The sequence below is a fragment of the Temnothorax americanus genome, unplaced genomic scaffold (assembly GCF_048541705.1).
Source record: "Temnothorax americanus isolate GAGA-0224 unplaced genomic scaffold, ASM4854170v1 Scaffold12, whole genome shotgun sequence".
NCBI classification, from domain to species: Eukaryota; Metazoa; Arthropoda; class Insecta; order Hymenoptera; family Formicidae; genus Temnothorax; species Temnothorax americanus.
In genome coordinates this window covers 3,083,010-3,107,226 of record NW_027509253.1, presented here as the reverse complement: position 1 = coordinate 3,107,226, position 24,217 = coordinate 3,083,010, and the positions used below count along the sequence as shown (strand labels likewise).

At 41.1% G+C, this 24,217-nt stretch overlaps 2 protein-coding genes across 8 annotated transcripts in view; one reads left to right on the top strand and one right to left on the bottom strand.

Moving 5' to 3' along the window:
- The window catches only part of LOC143893225 (frequenin-2), a 56,045-nt gene that overhangs the window by 7,589 nt on the left and 24,239 nt on the right, over positions 1-24,217 (top strand). For all 6 annotated transcript variants that reach the window (XR_013255739.1, XM_077398368.1, XM_077398369.1 and 3 more), the window contains 5 exons: positions 20,298-20,322; positions 20,598-20,646; positions 20,898-20,987; positions 21,693-21,771; positions 22,474-22,562. Coding sequence is in view for 5 of the 6 variants with exons in the window: in XM_077398368.1 (XP_077254494.1) it covers positions 20,298-20,322; positions 20,598-20,646; positions 20,898-20,987; positions 21,693-21,771; positions 22,474-22,562 (332 nt within the window). In the remaining variant the exon portion in view is untranslated. The remainder of the gene's footprint in view (positions 1-20,297; positions 20,323-20,597; positions 20,647-20,897; positions 20,988-21,692; positions 21,772-22,473; positions 22,563-24,217) is intronic.
- Positions 1-24,217, bottom strand: part of LOC143893224 (alpha-tocopherol transfer protein-like) — a 115,845-nt gene that overhangs the window by 80,931 nt on the left and 10,697 nt on the right. Inside the window, exon 3 of one of the 2 annotated variants that reach the window (XM_077398363.1) lies at positions 23,789-23,842. The exons of the other annotated variant lie outside the window; for it this stretch is intronic. The gene's annotated coding sequence lies outside the window, so the exon portion shown is untranslated. The remainder of the gene's footprint in view (positions 1-23,788; positions 23,843-24,217) is intronic. 2 annotated transcript variants of the gene reach the window in all.

The following is a 24,217-nucleotide window of genomic DNA, read 5'->3' as shown; positions in this document are numbered from 1 at the left end:
GGTGATCAGCTGCGAGGTTGAAAATATCTTCCGCTCTCGCGTCTATTATTCCGCCTGGACGGACAAAACCTTTCAACGATTCGCTCCTTCGATAACTTCCGATTTGTGCACGACTCGTTGTCGGGAGGCGCAACTTCCGAGGGCATTCCAGAGTTCTTTGAGGAAATTCTCATCGCGGAAATTCGCCACGGATTTCGTCATTTGCGGCGACGCGTTTTATCGCGCCCCCCCTTTCGGATTTTTATATTATTTACGCAAAGGAAGAGTCTCTCGAAACTATTGCTAAACTAGACACGCTCTTGAACTTTAATTGCGATCGTCGAGAGTAGACTTTTAAAGGCACAAATTTAAACTGCGCTTCGCTTTTAGCGTGCTTAACGCGGCGGAAAATACCTGTCTTATCCGAAAACCAATTTCGGAGTCCGCAATTTCTGGACAAGTCGATCGATACGAGAAGGGATTTTCGTGAATATCCCCGTAAAAGTTTCCATGAACGCATGAGTAGCTTCACAGATAGATTGGAGTATGGAAAATGACGGCATTGACTTTATACGAGATTTCATCTGAAATTAGAGACTCGACAATGGATCGTTATGAATCGATTACAAAAATTGGTACAGCGATATCGTCGTCGATAGTTTCTCTAGTTGAACGTTAAAAAACAGAATGTTGCGAAACAATTGTGCGAAATTAAAACGCTGCGCTGCTTCGAATTGCGAAACTGGGGGACATGTATAACACATTTAAATGGAAAATATCGATGGAGAAAACATGACATGTAAATTGCAAAACGGGCACGGAACACGAATGCGTGGAATTATAATATTCGTAACACAAATCGTCACGAGCGGATGGCGCTAGCGGCGCGGTCGGATGTCATCTTGCTGTAACGTTTATTTTAAATTATGCGCTATCGATGCGACATCTCCGCGCCAGCAGCGCACGAACGTCAAGCCCGATGCCTGTCGCGATTTAACGTGATAGTACGAGAGTCCAATAACGGCGATAAATTACTGTCGCAAATTGGCCAGCTGGACGGACATACGAGAGAGAGAGAGAAGGAGAGAGAGAGAGAGAGAGAGAGAGAGAGAGATCCGGTGTTCTCATTACGGAAATAATAACTATGAAATTACAAGTTATTACGGATTACGAGCTCGTTAGAGGCCTGCAGTCACGAGGAATTTCACGCGCGGATGCACCTTTAGCCGGGCATCATCGTCCTTTTGGATTATAAATTCAGACCCGGTTGGTTTAGGTTGATAATCCGATTCAACTTTCGTCGAGCGAGCGAGCGAGCGAGCGAACGACCGGGTTGCATCATGATTGGCGACTGCCTCGCCAATGCCGCAACTATGCTGCGAATAATTAATGATCAGTAAGTATTAATTACGGGACCGGAGAACATGGCATTTCGCGGAAATTGTAGATCCGGCCCCTTGTACATAGGAGGTAGTATAACAATGTTTGAGAGCAGCACACGCACGCGTGGAATCTTTGATAAAATTCAAATTAACAGGCACCCTTGACATAAATGCGAAATAACCAATTGCGGCGTAATGCACCCTTGTTCGCGATTATTAGATTTAGCGCGATCGAATTTACTACAACTTTCTGCTCCCGTGTCACACACTCGCGCAAAGAAAATTCCGCTAAGCGGATTGCTAAATATAACAAATTATTTCATAGATAAAATTAACCGACAAATTATAAATTGTATGTACATTGCGCGCAACAGCGACGGTATATATAAAGAAGTGGCGCATTAACTCTGGTTAAACGCTAATGGCTATAAAGCTAATTATATTAGTAATTAAATTTATATAGAATTTAACAAATCGAATTAATTTTAATTCACATTCGAAGCAATCTTAGCTATGTAAATAAGTTTTTATTTTCACATAAATTTGCCAAAAAAGGATAAGCCGGGTGGGATCGTAGAAACAATTCCACGATTGTCGACGAAAATCCCACCGTTTTCCCGATTAAGCTTTGACATAATCCCGAGCAATAAAAGCGACTTTATTAATGCCACATTTACGAAAATAAAGACATTTGAGAAATAACTGTTAATTACCGTGCACAAACATAAAATGAACCGTGCTACGCAGAGTGTATTACGTATATTAATAAAATCGACGATACATACATTTCATAACTGCGCATATAGCTTCCTGAAGCTTCATATACGAAGACAATAGAATTCATCGGTCAACCATGCAATCCTCCTATATAAAAGGGGGATTCCCATTCCATAGAACAGTCAGTATACAAAACACCATAAAATCGCTGGCGCAGCATTATTTTCATTTTATTATTTATCGATGTCGCTTCGACATTAAATATATACATAAAATATTTTTAAGAATAATCAAAAAATTATATTTAAATGAGAAATCGTTTAAACATATTATAGTTTGTATCCGGTGATAATTTCAACTCTACTTAACTGTCGCTTATATAAATATTCATTTCGCGCACATACCATTATCTCGTTAAACCATTAGGCTCATATTTCAAGAAACATCCCACTATTTAACATAGTTATATCCAAGCATTACCTAATTTCATTTTTTATAATAAAACTACCCGATGGCAATTTCGTCCGTATAGTTCACATTCGCCCATAAACGCCCGGATACAAACATTTCGCGCCATTACGACCATTGTCGCAAGCTTGAGCACCGTCCACACACCCGCTCAGGGAACTTCCATTTAATCTGCCCGTAAAAATCAATAGGCAGTCCGGCGAAACAATGTTTCGCGACTACGTTGCGTTACGAGCGATTATACGAGGACCTCGTGCTCGAGTCTCGGCATTCGTTCTCGCGATCGCGTGATACACGCGCGCCATTATCACAAGCGGCTTATTAATTTATCTGATGCGAGATTACGTCCCTCACTTTTCCTGTCCCGGCTTTATCTCGAGGCCCTGATCTACGTTCCTCACGTAGTTTACCGGCGTAGTTTACTTACGCACGCTCGCGAGCTTCAACACGACCGGCAAAGTTCTTGCGCGCAATTTGTCTGCGTGTAAACTCGCAGACAAACTGCGCTCAGGTTCTTCGTGATACACGCCCGCGAACCGCGAGGATCTCGCCGATAAACTGCGAAAACTATCATTTATCTTCGGCTCCTCGCGAGATGTTACTCAATTTCTCTTTAGGATCTAGCTATAGAGTGCCGCCACGATGGACGATCACCCATTACGTTACGACAAAGTTTCGCCGTTTTTCCTAGGCAGCCTCCCGCAAGTTCTAACTAATCGACTCACATATACAGAGGTGTTTATGACCTTATTTAGGAATTTAAAACGAATACCGAATAAAACCTCACTGATATTTACTTCATCCCCACCTATTTTACTCCACGTCTAACGAGATACCTATAACAAATAAATATCTGCGTTCAGCCGTAAGGAAAAAGAACTTTTATCGCCATAGCTCCGACATATCCCTCTGTGCTTATGGCTTCCTTGTATACTCCCTGTGTATGAGTAGTATTGGATACTTAAATTCGCTTTTACGTCGCGTCACATTACAAAGTCAACAAAAATAATAAATTCCCAGGCACTTTTACGGCAGATGTTCCGGTCCGTTCATTTTTCCCGCATCAGCTTTATGTCCGAGCGAAGTCCTTACCCGTCGGACGCGAGAGAAGTAATACTCGGCGAGTTTCGTGCCGACTTCAATCCCCCGGCTTAAATCCCCGCCGTCGAGCGGCGGCGAGCGCATCGACCATATGAATCATCCAGAAAATTCTCGGAGTCACGTTTCATCCTTCGGAAATCGCCGAAAAAGAAAGCTTCGCGTCCGGCAATTCTCCAGGAAGTTCGCGATACTCGCGAAATCGACCGCGGTTTATTTCGGGTCATAAGGTACGTATTGAATGTTATTTTCGCTAGTGACCCGGCGCGCTTTTCCTACGAAAGAAACCAGGACGGAAAAATCGAACAAGCGTATCGCGCACAAGTTTTGACGATACGAAGCTTGGCTCGCGTTGACAAAACGCCTCCGCGACGCGTCGGCGTCGGCGTCGCGCGTTAAAACCGCTGCGATTCGTCGCCGGTGTTCTTTTTTCTTCCCGTCGCGAGAACGGCAGAACGAATACGTTTGCCTGGGTGACCCCCGCCATCCCCCCGCGTCTTTTACCCTCGTCTCCTTCCCTCGGGCCCCCTCCGGGATGGAAACGACGATACGTGAAGTTTGCGAACGCTTCCTTTTCCGTCCTTTGCAAAAGCGACGTCGACGTCGTCGTCGGTTATATTATTCATTTTTACCCGCCGACTATCCCCCCGCCTCGGCACGTCGTCTGTCACGGTGAACGATCGATGCACGTGATGCTTTTTCACTCGCCGCGCACGTCGCCGTCGCCTATGCGCTTGCCAGGAGGTATTATACACGCGTGCGAACTAGACGTCGACGATTATCGGCCGGCCGCATATGTAATCGCTCTGCCTGTCGAGCTTCGCGTTTTGCCGCGAGTTTGTACTCTGTATATACGCCCGTCAACTTTCCGTTCCGCAATATGAGGTGATTTCTAAATATCTGTAAGCTGCGGCTCCGGTTGGATGAAATTAACTTGAAGTTTCGCTTTAGCAACATTAATACATCAGTTGCAGAGCCGCGTTGATATTTAGATTGTATTAAAATATTTACATCCACCCACGTATCTAAATAAAGCAAATTTGAAAGTTCCATTTAGTTGATACAAGCAGCTAAATCGAGAGTTCGGAAGCTGTCGGAATGTACGTTCGAGCCATTTCAGTGTACAAATCGACGAGTTCGCCAAATCCGAGAAGTAATTAAATGACTAAATTGATTAAATTGCAATAGTTTACGTAAGAGATTATAAACTAAAAGTGATGTTTAACAAAGCATCGTTGTCAGACGTTCCAAAAGTTGTGCGAATGATATTATATTCCTCCTTATACACCTTCAAAATGAAAATATAACGAGCACCGGTCATAAACGTAAAGTATGCTTTATGAAATTGTGTTATACGTGTACAACCCCGCTGTTCTTTTTCCAAGGAAAATGCTCGCGCTCCCTATCACGAAGTGCTCTTATCCTAAATTTTTCAGCCACGTGCGCGAGCGTGCACGGGGTTAATTTAATTTCTCAAAGACATAACAGCCGCGCGGAAAGTGCAAACTCTTGCACGCGCGTCCTTTACACGTCGCTTATATATCCCCGCAGGACGAGTCTTTCGGGATTACACCTCGTCTACTCTAAGGCAGCTGACGAGGAGACACGAAATCCCACCGATCAGTTAAAGCACCGATTATTCGAGGATGCACGTAGCGCCAACGAGAAATGGCGGGGAACGCCGACGGCAATTATCCCGACGGGAAAATCGAATATCCGTGCGAATATAACTGCGAGCGGCAACGAACGAAACACGCCTCTCGCGCCGAACGAATCACTTATCGATGCGTGTGATCCCGGTTAAATGAGCGCTAATTGACTATCGAGCAGTCGTTTCCTTCGCGCCTCGCTCTTCGAACCGGCGAACACGCGGAGGCGCGGGGCGCATGCAATACCGAGAGTTTCGGCCAACTTCTCGCCCGGCAACGGTATATTTCTCCGATGTTAATTTCCAGCCCCTCTGTAATCTCGTTACAGTCCCGAAACGCTTGGAACTAGAATCTAGGACGGCGCGATAGATACGCGCCCCGGCTGCTGGGCGGAGGAACCCGGATGTACCCCGAGAATCCGCTCTTTGTTCAAACGAGGTTGAATTTATGGGACCGTTGCCGTAATCCCGCGGGCCCTTGCGGGCACGGTCGTGTACCGAGTGCGCTGATATCGTTCTATTAATGATTCATACATTCAACAGCTCGGCTAAATTAAACCGTTCGAAGTCTCGGCGTAGCAAAAAAAATAAACGAACGAAAATGAAACGCAGTAGCATAAGAGGAGCATGATTGCTCTTTTCGCATATCGAAACTATATGCGCGAATACAGGTATTTCCTTTGTATAGACGCGCGGCTGATGCTGTATAGATTACGCGAAACCGTACGAATATTCGTACGTACATTACTGCACGCCCCGCATTTCCATCTCCGATACCGCATGGACGGCAAAGCTATTTCGATGCGCGCGGCTCCGCTCTCTCGCAAAGACCGTTCTATGTATAATACGCTGGAGTACATAAAAGAGATTTACGGTATGCTATATGTGCTTGAGAGACTTTTATTAAACCAAATAAAAATATCATTGTATCTCTGGTAAGTAAGTTATAGCGAACGAGTGAAGCTGCATCGGAGAGAGGTAATTGGATTTGAATGGAACTGTCTCGTTTTTGCGTGCGTCCGTGTGCCGCGATACGACGATAAAAATAAAATTATTGCCGGTGTCATTACTACAGCGATAAATTTGCATTTCAGTGATACTGAAACAGCGAGATTATCTTATCGGAACCTCAGATTGAGAACACATTGACATTTTTTTTTGTTCGGGTTTTAACATCAGATTTTAGTATCGACATCGGATGCCGCTAAGGTAACTTTTTATCCAGAAAGCTGTTTCATGATGAATATTGAGAGATCTGATCCAATAAAGTACATATAACTTTTTCCGATCTGTGGCAAAATAAATGGTACTTGTAACTCAGAGAAAAATATCTGATGGAAATTATACCATTGTGACTCACGCCGGAAAAAAACAAAACGATTAAGATTTAGAACAGATTGCAAAAATTTTTAACATGGCCTATTTTATACAGCGTAGTTTTGCATAAGAGGCACAGCAGCGAGATCGCGCATCTATCTTAATTCATATCTTCGTACGATGTAATACGAACGTAAGAATACACTTATTAGCTTCTCGAAGGATAATCCAAAGAATTCCAAGCGCTTTAACGAGCTTAATGAGATCAAAGCGCTCGATTCCTCACGAAGAGAAAAAGTTGGCCTCAGTGCCGTTCGATAGAGGAAATTCGATTACTGCATGAACGTGAATGAGTGGAACAAGTGTATTTCAGGCGAGACGGAGAGAAGAGTCGAGAGCCCAAAGACATCTTCGGGCGTTCGATTTTAATCAAACGATGGCAAAAGCGGTTTCCTTATATATATAAGACGTTAGCGTGTTCTTTATATAGAATATATATTATGTTCAATAATGTTAATTAAATATCTATCGAATGTACCAAAAAATCTCAGCTATCTACTGTATATATATATATTCTACGAGTCCGGAAGAGTAATCACTTTATCCATTATCAAACCGCTATATTAAATCGTTTCGCAATGTAAAAAAGGTACAATGGTATCGTGTATTTTTTGCATTCGACTCGGCAGTTATTTCTTTTTCGAACTTTCCGCGCCATTTAAAAACCACGATCGCTCGTTTACACGCGATAAAATTTAGAAATAACAGAAAAAAGCAGAGCTCTGTTAAAATATAGTCTTTTAGAATTCGGATAGCTGCTGATCTTCGAGCGATCTTTTACCTTCGCATAAAAGAAATAAATTAGACAAACGAAACGAAATAAATTATTTCGCGATTAGTGCCGATATCTGTTTGGACGAACGTGAAAGTGATTTTTATTAGCCATAAAATCTAAAATGTCAGGTATTGGCGGACCCGCATGTTCCGTATCGTAATGTTCCGTGGACGAAATGCCGATCACGTTCGATTTTGCGAGCCCCGGTTTCGCAAGGAACATAAAAGCACGATGCACTCGACTGGAATACGAACTGCAAGTCACGGACGATTTAAGGTGGTCGTCGTCGGCGTCGTGGGTCTTTTGTCTTTTAGGAAACGCAGAAATGTGCGTAACCGCAGTTATATTTTATTCTGGAATTCCTCCATTTACAACCATTTATTTATAATATTTAATATCACGCGGCTCTACACACACCACGACGGATAGAAAATATGATCAATTTTTATGAATGTGTTAATAAAAATGGATAACCCAGTTGTCACCTGAGGGAATTTGTTCTTGATCCCTTTATCGCGAATATTCCCGTGAGTATTTCAAAGAGTAACAATATATCGTTGTTTTAATAAAAATTCTTCAATTTTGCCAATTTTTAAAGAAAATAGACGATTCCGCTTAAAATCTGATGATCTATATGCATGCGAAAAATTTAGAATCAAATATTTATAAAATATGCGCTATAAACAAAAATTATAAATTATTTCGGTAATGCAAAATATTACTAGAAAAAATGTTACTGAAGTTTTTCTTCAATTTTACAAAGTGAGGTCCAAAAGTTTCCGGCTCAAAGGTATTAAAAAAGTAATAAAATAAAACAACCATTTTATTTTTCAACAAATATAATCACTCTTTATTTCAATATATTTTTTTAGGACGAGAAATTAATTTTTCTGAACTTTTGAACACTGCGGAATCACTTCTTTATCACCCGCCCTAGCCCCGATTATTTTCTTTATTTTCAAAATTAAAATCTAATTTGCGTGGAAAAAACACCGATGATGAAGAAGTGATTTCCGCAGTATTAAACTATTACAAGGGTAAAAATCTAGAACATATTTTTAATGATAAATAAAAAAAATTAATTTATCGTTATAAAAAAAACGTATAGGTACTTATTAAATAAAGATATTAAAAAAAATTGTTTTATATTTTTTATATCCTTGAATCGGAAACTTTTGGATCTTATTACATATATATATATATATATATATATATATATATATATATATCTCATCTTCTTTCGGAAATTACTTCAAAATCATTGCTATAAAAATAACGCATTTTTTGTACACATCGACACGATGTTAATTAACATATGCCGCAGAAAATTTCAATATAAATTAATCGTTTTCTTTAGCCCGCGGTATAATAGAAAAATCGCGAGATAGCGTAAATGCGGAATGCATTTATTTTCGGGATGCCAGGCAGGGAAAATGGGGCTCGCGTGAAAGGTTTTTTCTAGCTATTAGTTGTTCGAACGTATGCGCCTGCCATACTCGCGTCCTCGAGTGATTTCCAGCAGTAAAATCAGACGACACGGTGCACTCCGGCGTCGATGGAAGGAGCACGATAGCTCCTTATTCTAAGAAAATAGAATACAGATGGGCCGGGCGAAGTCTTTTGCTCGGCGCCGGAGAGAGCCGTCTCTTTACTTCTTCTTAGAAACTCCCTTTCCACGCTCCGGCATGACCGCGCAAACACAATTCTCATTTTTATGCCAAGAGTGGAAGATGAAGATAAGGAGAAGAAGGATGACGGACAATCTAATAAAATGAACGAACGAAGGAACAAATGAACGAAAGAAATCGTAGATCTTTTCGTAAAGTTATAGCTATTATTCTTGCTGTGTTTTCCATTCTCTTGAAGTACATTTTTTTATGAAAACCGCGTCAAATGCAAGAGATATATCGTAGCCGTAAAAATTTATTCCAAACCAAGTTTTACTTAGAAAATGTATGAATTTTATCAGAAAATATAGAAAGTTTCAATAAGATCGATGCAATATTTTGAGCATGTGCGCATTTTTCAAACGTGCGGCCATTGACATTCGCCGTCAAATCGCCGATCAGGAACGAATCACATTTTTCTTCGTTCGTTCGTTGCAAACGAAGCATTGCAAACGATAAAACAATTGCGGATCAAATCGCGAGTCTTGTAATAATATCAAATCATTGGATAAATAATTATAACTTCACGTTGTGTCAATAATTTGATTTCATGATAACGATACCGTGATAGTGTGTTAATAATTAGGAAAATCATAATAAACAAACTAACTCGATGCCAAATATCTGAAATATTCACTTGAAGATACTCACACGTATACTAGTCAAGTGAAAAACATGGCCAATTACGCATGTTAATTAATACGCTGGGATTATCCGGTATTTTGTTCGGCGCCTCCCTGCGGCATATTTACACGCACGCTTTCAGCGTGAGTGAAAAATATTAATAAACTCAGATGCAACTCGATACAACAGTTATGCAGGATTATACGCGCGTTAATTAACGCTACAATAATCACCCTTATATTCTATATTTCACACTCGACATTCTCCGCGTTCAGTCGCAATGCTTACGAACGCGAGAAGAATATTACAAATATCAAATCATTTTATTTATAGTGAGTATAAGTGATCGATGTCCCGTGTAACATGTTTCTCGACAAAGTTTTTGTTTCCTATTCATTCGAACCCGCGGGGATTAATTGTAGATTAAAACTGTGGCGTGCCGAATTTTTTTTTTTTTTTTTAAGTAAATCATGCAGACCCGACCGAAACCTCGATCCATCTCGCTGTCATTAAAAGAGATTGAAAAAAAGAGATTAAAAAAGTCGACTTGGGGCACTCCGTTTCGTGACACGCTTCTCGCACGTCGCTGTCTTGTCGCGTTTCGAGACAATAGTGATGTGACGATGTCTCGTGTCGCACCGAAGCTTAAACCGCAACGCACACGTCCACCGTCTGTCAAAGCCGCGTTTATATGTGTATCCCAGTAATTGGTGGGAGAGCACTTGTGCGCGAGAGAGGTGACGAAGCGGAGCGGAGATAAGACACAACCGTGCGGGAATCAACACGGGCGTAGACGTAGACATAGATCAACGATTTATCGTCCTGCGAATCTCGCCCGTGTTTGTTCCGCACGCTCGTGCCAAATCGGCAATGGAATTAGTATATTTAACGAGAGATTTTGTGGCTTTCACGACGTACACGCAATATCGAAATAACACGAACAGTGGCTTGTGCGCAGTTCGATTAATTATTGCGATTAATTAACATCATTCGTTATTCATATGCATATATTATTAATAATTAATCGTTTACTATATATATTGTTATTAACTATTATTCAGCAAATTTCAACAATTAGGTTATTGTTTGCGATTACTAAGGTTACACTGTAAGCTCCGTTAACAATAATGAAAAAATATAGCCGAATCAATATTCCGCAAAGGTAACAAAAACTTTTTGCGATTTCCCTCGTTTCTTGTTTTTCACTAATAACACGCAGAGATCCAATATACCGCTTAGACCGTGCCGCGTACGAGCGACTAGAAATTTAATTTGCCTGACACACCGCATGTAACTGTCACACCATAACCACGGCCCACGACATTTTATTACGAAATAATGTAATAAAATGCATCAGTCGCATTTCCTGTCCGAGCGCAAGTTTACCGCGCGCAAAGATCGCGTATAAAACGCGAGAGTCGTCAAAATTTAATTCAATTCGCTTCTATCAACGCGGTGAGATCGTCGTAATTGTGTTACACGATTGCACGAAACACCGTCCCAATTGCGTCCGCGTAAATAGTTCGCACGAGTCGTTACCATATTCTCGCACCGTGTATCGCAATGCGTGCACAATGCGTCCCGTTGGATTCGATCGCGTTACATCCGGGACGGCGGCGCCGTTAATTCAAGCGTTCCATTAAAATGCACTTTGCAACCAGTTGTTTCACGGAAATACACGGAACTACGAATCTGTTCACATTCAAAATCGATTTATCGAGCGAACTCGATTCAAAGATCGCAACCATTCTTCTTCAATTGACGATGTCGGTGGATTATGCTGAAATTATTCAATTATTTAATTTGTTTAGAAATATTTTTCAAATTAGAACAGACTGAAAAAAAAAAATAAATATTTTCGGCGAGTAAAGTTTATCCTCAATCAGTAACTACTTTTTCGTTTTAAATTGTTATATGAATTAAAATGTAAATTAAAACATTCCAAGCGAAAGTTGGACATCACGTGCAATAATATCGCTAAAAAAGTTGCGAGCTACACCGAGCTGTACTATATCTGACGCGAGATAGACTGATGTTACATTTGCTCTTTGCTTAAATCTCTTTGCTTAAACGAGTACGAGATAACGAACCTTGAAAAGTGGAGTTTCTCCTCGGGCCGAGATCGGCTCGCTAATAAGAGGCGCGACTCCACTTTCCCGTCGACGATTTTCCACCATTATCGCCGTCGTTGTTGTCGTAACGGCACGGCGCCGGTTATCGTCGCAAATTGCGGAGGCGTGTTACGCACGTGCACGTGCACGTGCACGTGCATCGCATAAGCGAGGCGATCGTGCCGTAAATTGTCGATGCCAATGATAGAAGGCAACGATATAAGGTATACTGTAAACGCGCCGGCGACGGATTTGCAGTCTGCATAGCGTACCGTAAGAGACGCGGAGGTGCGGGTCCTCGATAACGCGCTCGCGTGGAAATTGAATTCCGCCGGAAACGAAGAGAGACTTTGGTCACCAACCGACCAAACTACACTGTTCGAGCGTCGCATCGGGAGTTACCAGCGGCGGTGAAATAACACGATCAGCGATGCGCGCGGAATTCCCTGACCGAGAGCCGTTCGTATGTTTTCACGGAGATAAAATTGTACAATTCGCGACAGCTATATAGCGCTTCCGGGTCTCCCGCGCATAAATGCGGACTAGACTGCATTAATCCCCGGTCACAAAGGATGCGCGCGAGTGTCGAATCCTGCAATAATGTGCTGCGACAACCCGCGTGAAAATTTACCGCGCAGTTCGCGCAACGCCGCAGTCCGCATCTCCGACCAGAACACGCGGAACTTCGAAAGTTAACCCTTTACACCCTGCGCTTACTCTGTCCCAATTACGGTGTACGGAGCGGATGGCGGTGACGTCGTATGCGCAAACTCATAAACGTAACAACTATCTGTGTATAAATTGTATTTGCATTCGCGTGCATAATGTCCCGAAATTCCTCTCTCTCTCTCTCTCTCTCTCTCTCTCTCTCGCTCTCCCTCTCTCTCTTTCTCGGTGAAGCTACCGCCGCGTTGCATCGTCGCATCGCCGGGCGAGTCCGTCGTAATTGCGCAATCGTTCACGTTCTCTCGCGTGTGTGCAAACAGAATGCATACCTGTATACACGACGGAGTATATATACAGCCGCGCGACGGATCCGCATTTACGTGCAACCAGGCGTTGCGTATCCCCGCGGAGAAGCTTACGTATCGCGCGTATTACGACGACGCATATTTTGCAGCGACCGAGCATTCTCGTCCGCATTATATCCTTTAAACGAATCACATGCCGCACACCTCCGCGCGTCAACTACCGAAAAAAGAGAACAGGTACAAATTTTTTATCCCCAAAACATTCTATTGTCTCAATAAAAAATTGAATCTCTTTTATTTTTATTTTTTAACCATCAGGAAGTTTAGTAGGTATATATATTTTTTACTAAAAACGAGGAAATTTTTCGTTTGCATTCGCTTCTGCGCATATTTTATTGACTTTTCCTCGTCGCTTTTATTTTTAAACTTAATTAGAGAATTCATTTCTCAAAACAAAAAAAATATATATACATATATATATCCGGATTATATGTATATGTAACTTACGTGAATCATTTCTGAACGCAGGAAACGTCCATCTATTTTTACACGCCCTTTAAATATTTTTTATTGTCAGGTATAAATTACGCAAGAGATAAATAAAGATTTAATCCATTATAAAGCCTCGGAAATCTGGTCTATCAAAAATTTTCGCATAAAAGCTGATAAAACAAAAAAGAAGTGATACCTATATATTGCGCGCTTAAATAGTCACATTTAACACGTTAATCGTTAATCCCGGAATAAACGCGCGAATTTTTTCGTACGCGATTGCACGAAATGCATTTTACAATCCATTCATAAATCATCATTGTTTGTGCATACCATGCATAAAAAAATACATTTTTGTTTCTCTTTTCGTATCAGAGAGATACGCATACAGGGGGACTCTAGTAATTGAGTTACAATTCCATTCTGAGTTAAGATAGATAAAAGTGGTAATGAAAAATCTTTCATTGTTTATATATAGTATGATCTCTATCGCTATTCTGTAATCATATTTTTTCAAATAATCTTTTTAACGTAAATCGATTCTTCTTATTATTCTGCAAATAAAAGTATCAGAATAAAGTAATCGGAAGGTCAATATTTTTCCAGATATTGCATATTTTATATCATTGCAAAATTATATTTTATTGCATTAAGTGCTCAAATATACCACCGTGACAGTCTAAACATTTTCTTACCCATTTTTCTACGGTTTTTATAATATTTTCAAAATGGTCACTAGTTACATTAGAATAAGTTATTGTAATTCGTTCTTTCAAGTTATTCTTTAAAATAAATTGCTGCGAATACAGATTATATCCTTCAAAAACTTTCATAAGAAAAAACTATTCCGATTACCTTACCTTAATATTTTTATATGCAGAATAATGAAAAGAATCAATTCACGTTAAAAAAGTATATGATTTTATTAAAAAAAAAAAAAAAAAAAAAATGCAGTTACATTTTGCAAGCGCATAGGTGCATAGTTGGAAAAATTATAATCACCTAACTGAGTAGAAAGTGAATACAATAAAAAATTTTCCTCCACCAGTTTTTTCTATCTTGATTTAAAAAAGAGCTATAGCCCAGGCCAGTCATTAGAATATCGCAATATTTCGTCGGTCACATCATTGGAACTTGAAAGCGTAACATTATCTTCAAGGATAATTCGTTCTAATTAACTGAGAAGCATAACTTATTAATAATTCCGACGACTCAGCACGAAATGGGGTAATGGTTTTTAGATTATGAGTCTCCGATACGTAAATTACATCTCCCGCAACCGGTCCCGGGTTAACGAGACTTTAAGGAAAATCAGAGAGACGAGAGACCCGCCGCGCTTATAGACTTTTAGAGCGATCGCCTTTAGCGTGTGACAGCCGTTGACACCGCTCGAAAGTTTTCTCATCTTCATGTCATCGCGCGCATCTCGACCGTGAAGTTTTCGAAAGCTATTTTAATTAACGACCCGACAACTTCCGGGGACTTCTTAACGCGGTCGAAGAGGACGCAGACTTTTCGGACTTTTACGAGCGATTATCCGTAAGGATCGCACGTCACGCGACGGCTAAAAAGTTGCGCAATTATCGCCGGCTGTTCGTCATTTTTCGAGTAACGCGTTCGACCGCCCCTCGTCGACACCTTTTAATCGCGCAAAGTTATCCGCGACGGTAACTAATCCACCGCGAAATCTCGCAGTGACATTGCGCGAACGCGCGTCCGACATTTGATAGCTTGCAACGACAATCGCTGCTTCTATAACAAAATGCATATTATGGCACGTTTGCGAACGAAACGAACGAACGAAACAACTCACCTCTGACAGTTTTCTAAAATTGAATCGACAACCTCGGAAAACAATTCCGTTGCTTGATCGGAATCACTCGACCGGAACTAGTTCTCAAAAAAAAAAGTTTTTACGCTTTTTTTTATTTCCGCCACTTCCGCTCGTAAAGAACAGCGCGGTGGCCTGCGAGACAATGGACTCGAAGTCGAAGGAGAAGAGAAAATACCTATACGCTATCCTGCATTGGTCGAGATGAAATCGGGATCGTGAAAAATCGGTCGCTATCAGATCGCATATTTCTTCGCAAATTTGTTTTTTTTTCTCTCGCTATTATTCGACCGACAAAGATCAACGAGCTGATTTTGGAACCACGGGTTGTATTTTATTCGGAAGGATCGGGCCAACCGACGCCAACCGATCGATCGGAACTCGGCGCGATGAATCGACGACGGGGATTACTCGCCTCCGCCGAGAAAATAAGCAGAGATTACGTTCTCGTGGGATAAAGGCGGTATACATCGAGATGAGTTTTCGGAGCAACTATTTGAAAAGGCGCACTCCTCTTTCCTTCGCCTCTGATTTTTCTCTTATCTATCGATACTACCACCAGTCCGAATGATTAAATGGACCCCGGAACTCAACGAATTAAAGTAGCTCAAGCTAGATAACGCTATTTTTACGAACACTTCTCGTATAAGGTACATTCGTTCGCTCTACACATAAATCGCGAGGGAAATATGGCACAGTTCATAAGAACATCATATTTTTGAAAACCCTATAAAAAATTTCGCTCGTACTCAAATTATCATAAAGTATCAGCTACTCAATTTAATTTTCTTCATTTATGTTAGTAACTTAAAGAGCGACGGGTACAACTGCATGTATATTTTTTTATTCCAAGCATATTTTAATAAATTCGGAGCACTTTTTGGAAAATACCGAATTAAAGAATTAAAAACGTATTTATTTAACTAAGTTTTCACACGTGCACGTTGGCATCTAATATATCTCTAATGAGAACTCGAGTTTTGCGAAGCCCATATTTAGTTCGAACGATGTATTACAGATCGGTTACCCTGCGGTGCGCGAAAAATTAATATTGCAAATAACACATGTCCCGGGAGATTACACAATATACCGCGCCGCAAACGCGTCATCCCTAAAATATAAAAAAGGTCGTGTTTAAGGCAGTCATTTTGATAAACGTCTCGTACCTACCCGAGACCCGACGCAGTCAGTTGGCAGGCGCTCCCCTGGTGAAACGGCAAATTTGAATAACGGCGGAGCGTGAGGGAAGCCAAGCTCCGCGGCATTAATTCAAGACACTCCGTGCACCGTACTTACGGCACGCGATTAAACACAGCCTCGTGTCTCGTGTCTCTCGGTACTAAGTGCAACCGCGCAATATCACATGTTTATACATCTGTCCTATATCCTATTTAAAAATTCATCGTACCTCGACGCAAGTTTCCCCCCGATATTTGGCGAACTGCGAACACGAAGCGACTATGCGCTTACGTCGCGCCATGTATGATATGCAAATACGGAATATATTTGAAAGCGAAAGAATATCGCGTCAGTTTGCCAAGCACGCGTCGATTGATTCGACAATTTCGACTTTATCGCCAGGACGAGCGCGAACGAAACGGGCGGCCAGGAAAAACGCTAACCTAATTCAACTGCTGGAAAATAGAGCTGAGATTACGTTGGCATGTGGTGACAGAGGTGGCGACAGCATTATCACTGCATTTCTTCGACGGTACCTTTCGACAGTCCTCGACGCTCCCATTTACGAGCGTCGTTGAGCCGCAGATTAGAAAAACTTGTGCTCGTCGCGACGGAAAACGCGCATGAGTAAAGTAACTCCCGAGGTTATTATCGAATGCAGAAGAAAGGAGAGACGGGGAAGTGTCTGGATGAGAGGAGCAATGTATGATGAGGAATATATCTGGAGAAATAGTGGGGAGAAAACTTGCAAAAATCTACTGTCCATATACAACTTCCTGAACACGTGCGACGGATATATAGCTTTTAACCGAAAGTCTTGAAACCTAAACTACATTGTGCCATCTTCTTACTTTCTTGTGGCGAACGAGAAGATACGAGAACAGAAACTTGATAAGCGCGGCATCTTAAAACATTCCAACTAAATGGTAGAATAATAATTGTGACAGACGCGTGTGTTCAATTTAAACATTTTTTTATTTTGAGCGAATACGATCTTCATTACTTATTCGAGCCTCAACATCTCATAACTTAAAGAAATAAACAAGTTTGTTTTTCGTTGATTATTTCTTAGTCTATTTAACTGTTATTTCTTTTTTTAAGCCATAGTACATTTTTTTGAAAAACATAAGTGACGCAACTTTTTCATCAAAGCGTCATATTAAAAATTAAATTCTATTTGCTATTATCGGCTTTTTATAATCTTTAGATCGTTCCGTTCATTATAGAGTTAATCACTGATACACACAGTGCAATATGTAACGTGGCGGCACAAGGCCAACAGTATGTTGAATTCTTTACACAGTAGCCCCTAAAATTTGCATTCTCTATTACAATTGATTTTCCCGATATTTCACTGGCACGATTAAATGCGTACGTGCTGCGGTAAAGTAATTTCATATTTAAACGATAAATACCACGGCGGTTTCGGGTGTCGCGGCTAATCCTCGTTCGAAGCGCATTTGTACAAATCTCGGTACAAATTAACGCGATAAAGCGGATCATATTATTCAGAGCGGTAAATTTTTTCCCGTTCGAGGAAAAAATTCGCAGCACGGAAGATATCGAGAGATTTACTTAAGGGAAACGTGAAAAAAGCGAAAAATGGATAATGGTGGACGACGGAGAAAAAGAGCATTTGCATTTTGGTTGGCGTGCTCTATCTTCTACGCCCAGTAAACCAGTCAGGTTATTAATTAAGTATTAGGTAACTACGTCCAATTAACCATTCTCGATCTTCAGATCAATTAGCCGATTCGAGTGTATTGACCAAAGAGTGTAAACTCGCACATTCACGAAAAATAGGTCGTGCATAAGATTTTTTTGTAGCCGGCGCAATATTTTTCTAACTCTGTGGAAATTATTACGCGTTAAATGAGCCACGAAATGGCTGTTTATGCCGCTGGCATATGCGAATAATTGAACGGGCCGCGAAAACCAACGGCGACTCGTATGTCACTCCGAATATCCGACCGCAAATCAATCGCATGAAAAACGAGAGAATTTTCGTTCCCATCGAAGTCGCGTGACCCGTTGCTATGCTATATAGCTCCCAAACTTTCTCGATGAACGATGGTTCCATGTCGGAAATCGCAAAGTGCTCGCCGATGGTAGATACTCGAGATAAACACGAAACTGATGTCTCCCGAGATACCAGTCGAAACTGGCGGTTAACTGGATAGGCGACCGACGCGAGAGAGGTCCGGTAAGAAGTTGAAAACGGAAGCAGCGTACAGAGGATCTCTCAATATTCAGAGGTGTTGCGCATCACGTGCAAAAGGCTGTAGATTAATAGTCCGAGTTTAAACAAGTCTTTTTTTGTGGCGTCGCGCACGAAATCCCGGGGAGAATTGTTCCGCCGACAAAACCTTCCACGCGAATCTCATTTGCATAGTTATAGGAATATTTCGGTCGACCATCGCCATCGGGGGCCACCGCCCCGTCAACTCCGAGAAATAACGAACGGTTCGCGAGCTCGCGATCGATCGTCGCGACAATCGCCGACGATTTGTCTCGCATAATTACGCGCCTCGACATTCGACGGTTCGTCTCGGGAGTCAGATCTCCGCGAGCGGAGATGTCTGACGAAAGAAGGATTTTATTTTCGCGTAGATAAAAATATCCTGCGAAAACAATCTGTCCCGGGAAAAACGCGGTGTCGAGAAACTTCTCGCGCACTTTTACCAGTCCTCCGGGAACGAGAAAAAGTTGCGAAACTATTACCGCGATCGGAATAATATCCTGATTAGACAAGCGAGAGATCACGTGATATCCGGTACAGTTAGAGTTCTCCTCACACGGAGATGGGGAAGCTTCGCTGCACTGTTTGCGAAAGTTAATGATATACTTGGGACGACTCAAGATTACCATATAAACCGCAAAACTCTTCATGTTCTCTCGTAGTTCTATCGATCCCAAGCGTTCGCGTCTCCTACGCCCTTTGCCCTTTGTCTCTTCCTTCATTTTGCGATAACACATTCGGTTCAGCTGACGTGGGGAGCAAAGCGCTTTGCTTGCGGCACGTGTACTTTAGAGGGTAACCTACCACCTGGTTATCAATTAAAATTGCAATTCCAATAAAACATTTTAGTGAAAAAATAAAATACCTTCGCTTTGGAGTAAACTTCAAAAGCATATCGACTACACATCTATTTCCCATGTGTGCAATTTTAGCACGTCGGACCAATATTTTCGCCAAGTTCGCTTTAATCGAAAAATCCCCTTCGACAAACGTGTTCTGCGTGAAATCGAAATTTAGGAAATAAATCGACAAAACGTTTATTAATCTCCCTTCTCAATTTTCCCAATTTTTTTCTTCGACCGTCGCAAAAAAGACCGTTTAATAATCCCTTCGCTTAAATATACAGAGGTTCGAACGGAAACTTTCGTTATTTCAGCAGCGCGCATCCGTCTTGGGGGAACAAACGCCGTTATCGATTGTCTTTCGCGGTGATATCAGTCCCCCCCCTTCGCGCAAATAAATTCAATACACCAAACGGATCGCCTCTGCACTGCGACGACCTTTTTTTTTTTTTTTTTTTTTTTAATTAGTCAGTTTTAGTCGGGATACATTTTCGTATCACGTCTGTCCAAGTAAACGTGGAGAAGAGCGTAAAAAAAGAGACGTACGTCCCACTTTTCGTCCGCTGACGTAAAGAGAAACGATTCGGACCCATCCACCCGCGGCGCCGTATAAAAATTTGATCGCTTTCACGGGACAATCGGGTTTTTCAGTGACACGTACCTCCGTACTGAATTTACCGAGTAAATCCGTCGTGCAGTAAATCACACGGCAGTTGATACGAGCTTGGGTGAACAATAATTCTTCGCCCCGCTCTCTCAGCGACTCTTTGCGTCGCGCTTTTTCTTACCGGGGGGCACTTTTCACGCGCGGAATAACCCAATTTTGCCCTATATACACACGTCGCGCGACCGATAATTAATTGCCTCCCCAAATGTCCCTTTCTGTTTCTGTTTCAGTCACCGAAAAGGAAATTCGTCAATGGTAAGGCTCGGCTCTAAGAACAGCAATGGGTTATTTTACGAACTTTCGCTAACTTGGGCAGAATGATTAAGGATTCCGCCGACAATCGGAAGAAAATAATTTACGAGAGAATTGATTTAATTTGCCAAATTAAAATAAAAGATTATTCGGACAAGTAAACTTTAAACAATTTTTCCCGTAATTTCCAACTATTAGTAACATTGAAAAATTTTTACGTTAATTTTATACTTAAATAAATAATTACTTATACGAGAATATTATTATGTATTACGTAGGCACAAAGGATTCCTGAAAGATTGCCCTGATGGATTGCTGACAGAACAGGTATTATGCATTCTTTATATTAACTGTTTCTTTTCTTTTCATTTAAAAAAAAAAACGCTGTTGTAGTGCAAGTAAAACATAAAGCAAAAAATCAAACTAATATACATAACTGAATGAGATACTCAGGACGGAAAGTACATTAATCATATGTCACGTGGCAACAATAACGCAGAAAAGGGTTAATCACCCCCACAATAATCAATAGCGAGCAAAAAGCTCGCGATGTACATGGCGCTCGCGTGTGATTTCAGGGCTTCATAAAGATCTACAAGCAGTTCTTCCCCCAGGGTGACCCGTCAAAGTTCGCCTCTCTCGTCTTCAGAGTCTTCGACGAGAACGCCGTGAGTTTCTTGTCCTTGTCACCGTGTGTATAATGTAAACGTCGTGGTTTTCCGCGCATCCTCGCATGCTTTTCAAATTCGCGTTCGTCAGCTCGCGTGCAAGAGCGATCACGCGATGTGCTCTCTCGACTATCTTACTCAAATTATTTTCCCTCCCCTTCGCTATACGGCCGCTGCCCCTCGCAACGTCTTTATTTGCCCGTTTAACTGCCCGGTTAAGCGTTTATTTAGTCTGACATTAGATAAGAATAGGTTGTTAATTTACATCGCGAGTTGCACGCTCACACGCTGTACAAATTTACGCGCGCGCGCGCGCCACAGGACCGAGATAATCCGTATTGATCATCGCGCATGTTTAATCAGCACTGGCCTCGCTTCCCAAGCAATCGAGCTATAGCATTGACATTCGCATCACGCGTCGAGTATATATTTATTGAAAATATTGAGAAATATCGGAGACGGAAATTTTCTTCGGATTTCTCTCATGAGACTATTCGATTTGCGAGCCGGGAGAAAATACGAATACCCAGGAGAGGGAAACCTATTTGCACAACGTATCGGCCGACAGTTGCTCGACTTGCAAACCGATAGCTATCCCGCCTTTAAAGAAACGCGATCGCAAAGTGATCCTCGAATATTCCGCGATCGATAGCAGATAGTGTCTCGCGTGCGACAAAATAAGGATACGTCGAATTGTTGTTTCAGGACGGCACGATAGAGTTCGAGGAGTTCATAAGAGCGCTCTCGGTGACGTCGCGCGGTAACCTGGACGAAAAGCTTCACTGTGAGTATTTCGCCTTTTATGTACCTCGAAAAACGTCCCTCGTATTACCTACTCGAATGTGGGAGAGTTCTCTCGTGCGCTACCTTGTTTACCCATCTACTTTAGGTGCGTTGCGGACAATTGCGCCGGAATCGCGCGGCGAATTTTTGATTTACCTAACGCGATTAAGTCTTTAAATTCAACTTTATTTGAGGAAATAAAACGTTCGCCGCTGATAACTTTGCATAAAAAGAAATCAGAATTGGTATCAGAGATGCAGCTTAACTTGTAACTGCTTTTAACATTTCAATGGAAATAGATAAAAACTGATAAAATTGAGCTATAAATTAATATCCACGTTTTTTCGCAAATTTTATACTTAAGAAAAACTTGCAAATTGCAATCGTTATAGGTACATAAAATTCGAGACGACCTGAAAGACGATAAAGTCCCTCGATTGAGAAAACTGTTATCAATGAAGGATCACAATCCGAACAAAAGTAAAGAATGAAACGTATAGCTGCTTTTCGCGGAGAATATCGCGATCGGGATATCGTCGGAGAGACAGAACTTACAAGCTCGCGAGAGAATCCTGCGTGAAACGTGAAAGATACTGTTTCTCATCCGAACAAAGCGCATGCACCTTCGGATTTTTGTGTCCTTCCAGAAATTTCAGTAGCAGAAGTCAATCGCATTTTTCTTCCTTTTTCCGTCTCTTTTCAGGGGCCTTCCGTTTGTACGACGTGGATAACGACGGCTTCATCACGAGGGACGAGATGTACAATATTGTCGACGCGATATATCAGATGGTTGTAAGTGCATCCCTTTCAAATTACTTTTCGGCCTGCGAGAAAGCTTTCGAAACGTTTTGTCGCTCGCTTCTCAATTTTGTTGACTTCTTATACAATGCATCTTCCTATATCAATGGGTATCCTGCGATTTTCTCAAAATAACACAACACTATCTCCGCCCTGTTGACGTCATCTGTTACATCTGTACTGAATTTCACGACAATCGCGAATTCGTTAAGTGTTTCTGTCAAGTGTATGTTGTTCGACAAAATGAGAAAATCGTACGATCTGACATCTTAATATTCCATTACTTATTCGCTTATTCGATATCTATGATTGTTTCGCTTATTTCACGTTTATATCACTGTGTTTCGCTTACTCGCTTACCTATAAGTGAGGTCACGATAGCACAAGATTCCCGTGCTCGCTTAACAACTTGCTAGCTGCGATGCAATCGTATATATAATCCATCGCGCGCAACGTGCTCAATATCAAGTCAATATTTTATCCGAATGGGCTCTTTACATGTAACCTAGCGGAAGTTATAATCCTCTTCTCTGCAGTTTCCGAACGCTGCATGCTACAAGCGAGTTAGCAAACGTATATAAACTATAATAACGTCACCTTTCCCCCTCGCCGTTGCTCCGGGCGCGATATGTATGCGGCTTCTTTTGAGCTATAATGCATCCTGCTCGTATTACGCAACGCGCACTCTAATCTTTCGTCGGTTGTGACGTCCACCGAAACTTTAAAGCCCGTATTTATTAACCGTTACTCGCGAATCTCGTTTCGAATATCAGCCTGAAATACTCAGGATGACGTTTCATATTTTGGACGTGCCGTAGTTTGATTAGAGGTAAAATGAGAGTGCTTGGGATGAGAAGCGAAAACAATTATTCACGTGTGCGAAACCATTAAAGTGTTATACACATTGTTACGATTGTTAGAAGTTTGACACGTTTGCCTCGCAATTATTCGAGGTTATTGATTATTCGATATCGGTACGTTATGTAATATTTTATTACGTCATTTTATACTTTGCTTTAATTAATATAACATCAATCTATATTCTATGTAGTAAATAAATTATAAAACTTAAAATCAACGCCGTGTAAAGATAAGTACAATTAGTAATGATTGGCGCTTTTATTAATTCGTTAATTTAATATATCGTGTTCAAATTCAATTCAAAATCTTAAGCCCGTTTTTCTCAGCGCGAAATGAAAATTAATTAATTCATCACTTACCAATACGATGCGCAACGGCGGAGTTTTGTGGATTTACGTTGAGACTACGTTGATCTGTAAAATACAGATATAAGATCCAAATTATAGTAACTCTCAAAGTGGCCAAAGTAATTAAGATTTCAAGAAATAGTTATTGTACAAAATTTCTGTATTCATTTCTCAACTGAATATTCAATAAAATATAACAATAAATTTATTCATTTATACGGGCGCCACTTCTAAAATAAATAAAAATATATATAACAGTAAATTTAATTGCCATTACTTCAATAGTATAAATAGGTTTAATAATTGCTGTTTCAGTAGAAAAAAATTAAAAGTGGCGCCCGTATAATGAATAAGTACCAAATATGTACATATAATTTTCAAAATGTCTTCTGGAATATAACTTTTTATAAGATTTTGTGAATAAAAAAATTATTTTCTCTT